Source organism: Asterias amurensis, chromosome 2 (genome assembly GCF_032118995.1).
Source record: "Asterias amurensis chromosome 2, ASM3211899v1".
Lineage (NCBI taxonomy): Eukaryota > Metazoa > Echinodermata > Asteroidea > Forcipulatida > Asteriidae > Asterias > Asterias amurensis.
Genome location: NC_092649.1, coordinates 20,462,098 through 20,469,733, shown reverse-complemented (window position 1 = coordinate 20,469,733; position 7,636 = coordinate 20,462,098). Strand labels below are relative to the sequence as shown.

At 39.4% G+C, this 7,636-nt stretch overlaps 1 protein-coding gene across 2 annotated transcripts in view; it reads right to left on the bottom strand.

The window, feature by feature from the left end:
* Positions 1-872: 872 nt before the first annotated feature.
* The window catches only part of LOC139953020 (uncharacterized), a 52,748-nt gene continuing 45,984 nt past the window's right edge, over positions 873-7,636 (bottom strand). For both annotated transcript variants that reach the window (XM_071952420.1, XM_071952414.1), the window contains one exon: positions 873-7,192. In XM_071952420.1, the coding sequence (XP_071808521.1) occupies positions 5,901-7,192 (1,292 nt within the window). In that variant the 3' untranslated portion in view covers positions 873-5,900. The remainder of the gene's footprint in view (positions 7,193-7,636) is intronic.

The window sequence follows — 7,636 nt, the reverse complement described above, 5'->3', positions numbered from 1 at the left end:
AAGTGGAGGGAACACACTGTAGGTACGGACCATTAGTTAATTTAGGAAACAGGCAAATAGGGGACTCTTTGGTTCGGACTTAAAAAATAATTCAAGTGGAAGGCACACGCTTTAGGTATGGAGCATTAGTTTACTAAGGAAACATAGTCATATGGGGTCGGACTTAGAAATAAATTTGGATTGGCACACGCTGCATGCCATTTTTATAGGTATATCAACATAGTTTAATTAGGAAACAGGGTACAGCAGTGTACTATGGTATAGACAAACCCTTGCTTTATACTTGTAAAAAGGTTAGTAAATAATTTGCGAGTATGAAGGCTAGGCATACGCTGTACCGGGAGTAGGTTTAAACAGGGCCGACAGGGGAGTCTTTGGTTCCGACTTAAAAAAATAAAAAATTATTGTGAGTAGAAAGCACACGATTTTGGTATGGGCAATGCGTTTAGTCAGGAAACATTGGCATAACACGGGAAACTCTTTGGTTTGGACTTGACAAGTATTTGAGTTTAAGACTTACGCTGTAGTTATAGAAAATTAGTTCACATAAAAAACTGCATTGGGAATGTTTGATTTGACAACTGATGGGAATACATTGGGGTTTGTTGCAGGTGAGGGTTGCGTTGGACGGGTAATGGGGTGTGGTGGTTTAGGTTGGGTGGCTGGGTAGGGTGGCTGGGTAGGGTGGCGGGGTAGGGTGGCGGGGTAGGGTGGCTGGGTTGGGTGGCTGGGTGGTTGGCGGGGGTAGGGTAGCGTGGTATGGTGGCTAGTATTGTTCTGATGTGGGTAGGCAGAGGCAGGAGATGAAAAAGTCATAATGAAGAACATGTTTAGTGATGTCTGTTAAAATAATAGTTTTCTTGTGGAAAAACAGTATACATTACCAAAAATACCATTAAGACAATTAACTTTAGTAAGTATAGTTAATATTAGAAAGTTACACGAACTTTTAAAAAGAGATTAAGGGTTTTATTTAAATTGCATCTGAAAAGGCACTTGACATTAACAAATCTGTGAAAACTTGGGCCCAATGAGTTATCGGAGTTGCAAGAGAAGAAAGAAATACCCACAAATGTGTGTGCTTTCAGATTAGTAAATAATAGTCTTCACTGAAGTGTTTTAATACTTGAGTGAAAATAACCTCTTTTCAAGAACTATATTACTACAGACTTACAATTATACTATCACCAACAGCTCTCGTTGCTCGTTACTAAGTAAGTTTGTATGATATCAATTATTCTGAGTAATTACCAATAGTGTCAAGTGCCTTTAAGGTTGATTGCCAATTCTGTTTACGAAACCACATGTTTGGTAAGCAGTTAACAACAGCTCACGTTTACATGCATTCTAGAAACGGGTAGGCCCAGGCACAGGCCCAAACATTGATCAGATTATCAGATACTAAACTATTCACGCATTGACGCGGAAATACTCAGGAACACTACAAGTGGTTAAGGATGATGTAACCCATAATACTCTAAACAGAAAACTTGATTGTTTCATTTGATTGACAGCTATTCACCATTGACTGACAGCACAATGACTCACAATGGGACAAACGTTTACATACAGCTAAACTCCGGAGCCCGCTTTCAAGTGCCGTTGTTTACATGCATGAAGGCAAAACAAAAATGCCTCAAAATTACCCGTTTTATGACAATCTAGGTGTTTACATGGCTTCCATGAGGCCTATTCCTATTCTACATTATGAACTTAATTAAATTACACGATAAAGCTTACCTCTAGAGATATTAAATCACATTAAATTGTCGTAATACATCCACGGTGTTAACATAAACCAAGCATGGCTGGTGGCCATTTTGAATATCGCGTCACGGCATCAGGCCGTCAAGTACCCAGACCCTACCGTATGTTTATATGGTGTTAGGCGGTAGTCTGGCATCTTTCGGTTGCTTTAACTGGTTCCAATCACCGGTGCATGTCCAAGACCACACGGGTACTCAACTGGTTCCCGCTAGAGGTCACAAAACTGATTAGATAGCGTATTCGGACAATGGGTGTATTTTTGCTGGGGTTTGGCTAATCATGGAGGATTCCTCTATGGACTATAATTGACTTTTTTTAATCCTCGAAAAAAAATTCTCTCCGATTTTCCTCCAACTACAGGTTGCTGGAACAATGTGTCTCGAATGTTTATTTTAATCTTGATTTTGAACCGTCGTTATATCCGAATTTAGGCAATATCTAAAAAAAAATTACACCGTAGACGACTAAAAAAAAAAGATTGTTGTGAAATTTCAGAAGATTTGGAAAAGAACAGTTTTCGGCCGATTTGCGGCATTGCATAGTGAGGTATCAATATATATTTGGTTTGCGGTAACACCTGTGAGTATCTACTTTCCAGGTAGAGTTTGTTCTCCTGACGATGACAAGAGCAAGCTAGTCGAAACGTTGAGACAAATTTAAGAATAATAGCAATTATTAACAATCGCTGTGTCAATGATAATGATAATAAGTGCTTGAGTTTAAGATCTGCAAATTTTAGAGCAAGCTAGTCGAAACGTTGAGATCAATTCAAGAACTGACTCCGCGGTAGTACAGTTAATCACGATCCTAAAATCTAAAGTAGTAGTCCCAGCCTAGTATACCATCCGCCCAGGTAATAGTTAAAAAGCAGTGAGAAGTCTCCCGAATCCCCGAACATCTACTCCGCGGTAGTAGAATACAGTTCTCTAAGAAAACAAACACTTCCTGGCAAGTACACACACATGGTGTAACCGCAAACCAAAAATAACAAAAACTTACTCAAATAAATTAAAATAAAAACCACACATCTCGTCTGTGTTTTAAATGCCAGTTAGTTTGTTTTCAATCGATACTGGACACACTTCAACTACTTTATAGAAACAATTTGTTCTGTACAGTCTTATAATTAAACATGTTTCGATTTCACAAATAACTTAGGGCTAGTCCTAACCTAGGGCTCGTCCTAACCTAGGGCTAGTCCTAACTTAGGAATAGTCCTACGAGATATTAACAAAAGGCTAGTCCTCAGTTAGGACTTAAAGGGAAGGTACACGTTTCTTTTTTTGGTAATTACTCAAAACAAATATGAACTTAAAAACTGACTTGGTAACTGGCATTGGAGAGTTGTTGATAGCATAAAGCATTGTGGGAAACCACTCCCTCTGAAGTGACGTAGTTTTTGAGAAAGAGGTAATTTCTCACTAAAATAATAAAAGACTTCTAGCCAGAAGTCTTTGATTCCTATCTGAAAGCACACAAATTCGTCAAACAAGTTAGCCTTGCTCAAGGCAGTCGCATTATTCGCTCCGAAAAGACGCAGCTGTAAACCCACCCGCCGTATACCCTGTACATGGTGTGTGCGATCACACCGAATGACCCACCCGTATACATACTGTCACATATCGCACGAATACTGTTCACACAAGTCATCGCACTCGTACACCACTAACCGCATGCGGAGGCCGTCAGGCCGACAGCCTTGTAGGATCTGTGTTGAAGCCACTGACCTCATTACTATAATAAGCGAAGAGTTCCCACGGTCAGCTCATTACCATAATGCCCGCGAAAGACGAGACATGTTTACCTCACACACCGCCACCACGGACACATGATAGGGTCCAAAGGTCGTGATAAGGGAAGTGCGTGATTGGACGTCAAAATGAATAATTCATTTGCCTCACATCCTGTGTTGTCTGATAGGTCTGACGAACGATATACATATTCATGAGCTGCATACTAGCATATCCTCGAGCCCCCCAATTTCGTCCACTATTGGAATTTTTTCAATACAACACATTAAAACGGGAAGATACAGATCCGACAAGGCTGTCGGCCTAACGGCCTCCGCATGCGGATAGTGTACGGGGGCATCGTGTCGTGCGATGTTACGCACAGTGAATACGGGTGGGTTTTTATACAGCGGCGGTCTTTTTTCGGAGTGAATAATTCGACTGCCTTGAGCAAGGCTACAAACAAGTGTGTTTTTCTCTCATCATTTTCTCACAACTTCGGTGACCAATTGAGCCAGAATTTACACAGGCTTGTTATTTTATGCTTATGAGGGGATACACCAAGTGAGGACACTGGTCTTTGACAATTACCAAACGTGTACCTTCTCTTTAACTCAAAATAAGACAGTCCTAACTCTTGTGGCATCCACATTTTTTAAAACAAATAATTTTGGCTGTAAGCTTCTCCTCATTGGAAAAATCATCATATAGCACACAATATTTAAAATAGCTACAATTCATATGTTCGAGATGTATTTTCGATTTGAACACAACAAAATTTAAACAACTCAATTCATTATGTTACATAGATCCAGCCTCTATAAACCTCTATTAATACTTAATGCATGGATATTTCAAAATTAAATGCAGTTAATTATGCACAAGCACACATTGATTAAACTATTCAATTGATCAACTCTTGTTAAAAGTAAGACAGAAAGCTTCAATTATAAATCTTTCAGTAACAATTCCCACAACTTATAAAATATTTCAAACAATACCGAATGTCAGATTGTTCAGTTACTCTTTCAGTTGATTTGCTAATGCTTTGCGCAAAACTGGCACAAATTGAATTTTTAAATCATGTCAATACAATAAATTCATCTGAAATTAGTTGTACAACATTTGCAGTTTAATAATCAAATTGAACAAGTAGTAAAATTCAACCATAGTCAGAGTCTAAAATGATTTAATTCGAGAACTTTGAACAGTTTGAAAGAATAGTGAATAAATCAATTCATTATCCAATTAACAACCCACAAGGGAAACTGACTGCAGGGTAAATTTAAATGATTCGGGTTTAACAAAGACAAATTTACTAGAGCTGGACTTGAACCAACGACCTCCGGATTAACATGCCTGCACTCTACCAACTGAGCTATCTAGCCCTATGTTGGTGGTCTTTCTATTTTGTCAATATCTTTGTTCGGAAGTGCCAGTCAGAAGCCATACAACCGTTAACTGATGTATAGCCAGGGATCACACCCAAGTCTATGATATAACCTGGGAAGCGGCAGCCAGAGAATCACCTTTAGGTGATGCGACTTTTTAGTCCAGATATCAAATAATAAACCACAAGGGAAACAGACTGGGTTTATTCTAAAATTAACTATTGGTGTTTCGCAGTATAATACTTTTAAAGTGATATTCATTTCTCCGTTTGCTTAGAAAAACATTTACCAACTCTAGCATGAGTTAGATTTTGAGGTTCCGACATTGAACCAATAACTTCATTGTTCAAATAACAAACCACAAGGGAAACTGACTGGGTACACTTTAAATGAGTTGGGGTTGAACAACGACATATTGACTAGAGTGGGATTTGAACCTATGACCTCCAGATTAATGCTCTACCAACTAAGCTATCTAGCCCTATGTTGGCGGCTTCCATTTTAGTCATTATTGTCAATTTTTAGTAAAGTATTGGTGTTTTGCAGTATAATACTTTTAAAGTGATAGTCATTTCTCCCTTTCTTAGAAAAACATTTACCACTTCCTTAGCAAGAATTAGATTTTGAGGTTCCGAAATCGAGCATCTGAAAGCACACAACCTCGTGTGACAACGGTATTTTTTCTTCCATTATTATCTTGCAACTTCAACATCCAATTGAGTTTAACAGGTTTATTTATTTATTTATTGCACATGTTGAGATACACAAAGAGAGATGACTGGACTTTGACAATTACCAAAGGTGTCCAGTGTCTTTAAAAGCTGAACAACTTAGTTCAGTGCTTTAACGAATGTGTCTGTAACTGCTGTTTGGTGTGGTGAGGCCATGTAGTCAAGCTCACTAAAGACAACTACATAATGAAATTAACAACAAATTCATTAATAAGAACCAAAGCAATTCACATATTCACAAGAGATATTTCCCAATGGAATCTCCATTTTGAATCTCACTATTAATCTGATTCGATTTTCTTTTTACATGACACCAGAGGAATCGAGTCTCCTCTCGCTATCATAACCCTCACCTCCTCAACTTGTGAAGGGTGTAGTTTCTTACCCTCTGGGGTGCACGGGATGTCAAAATCAGATGAAGCTTGTGAGATAAGAGAACCTTGAGAGCTAGGCAAGAATGTCTCCCCTGAATAATTGGTGTCTTGAGACTGCCCATTGTTATCAGCAAATGATTGCGTTGCTGTCTTCGGTAACAATGGTTCTTTGGATTTGGATGGTAATTGATGCACGTCTGATGATTGTAAATTATTGATTCTATTAGGTGACTGTAATGGGGAGCTATTGCGATGTAAGGAAGGTTGGGTTGGATCAGATGCAACATTCAATCTCAAATTACCACGTTCTAAGGCTTCATTACCTCTAATTGAGTCCGAACTGGTTGGAAACCCTGAATCATCATTGATCTTATCTTTAGCTTCACCGCTGTCGTCAACGTCTAAAATTCCTTGATACCTTCTCGAGTCACTGTTTCCAGGGTGGATTTGAACCTCCTCGCTAGACGAGTCTTGCACTTTCTCTTCTGGGAATAATTCTTGACTGGAGCTGAATTTATACTCTTCCGTTTTGTCCGACTCGGCAAATGAGCTGTTTAATTCCGAGAGCTCATCAGGTTTTGTGTCTTGATGACAAGTGTTACGTATGGATTGTTTTTTAGCATGTGACTCTAATCTGCTTTCAACAGTCTGCTTCTTATTTGGAGATTGATGACCTCTGACCTTTGACCTGACCCTGTCCCTTTCAGTGTTGTCTGATTTGGTTGATAAAGAACTGTTCATATCCAAAGAGTCAACATTTTTTACTTCTCTTTGATGTGTATCGTCCACGGACAACCCATCCATTGTCGATTTATTCCTCTTTCCAAGTACCTGTGTTTCAACGGCCAACGAGTTTGGAAGATATCTCAACCAGTCCCTAATCTCATTATGTTTTGATATGATGCCGGACAACTTTGTGTCTGAGCGGAATTTCGTCTCTGCCTCAGCGGGCTTTGAACTTTCTGTCAGAGTTCGAGAGGATGTTGAGGCTTTGGTGGTCTGATGCAGAGGGAAGTTAGTAGACTTTACCGAGTCTCCTGACTCTGATGAGGTATGATTTGGTTGTTTCACATTTTCCTTGTGTGTCTGAGATTGTCCAGGTGCTGAATCGTACAAGTCTAGCTCACAACTGCTCAAGTCACTGTCATCCATGGCAATGTAACTATGGCAACTGGAACTCTCTGTGTCCATCAAGATTCCTGGTAAAATAAAAACGAGTAATGATTAATTAACTAGTAATAAATTATAAGTTGAAAAATAGAAAATTTACAAGAGTGACTTTGGGATAATGCCGGTGTAGAAGGAGATCCTCCCCCCCCCCCCGAGACTCTGTCCTCCCATATGGTGACTTGGATACAAACTTCTTCTGATGGCACGCTCTCATACAATGCTGGTTTCTGGCTGTGTAGGTTTGAATCCCGGTCATGACACTTGAGCAAGACATTTCATGATAACTACTTCTCTTCAGGGGTATAAATGAGTACCTGCGAGGGTACATATTGTGTTGATAAAGCCTTTGGAGGACCACACCAGCCCAGGGTTGTATACTCCCCAGTTAGCTGAGAAATATTACAGGAATGCTATTTACACCATAGAGCTAGCTCTATGTTTACACAATGACCAGCGCACTAATGTAAGTGAAT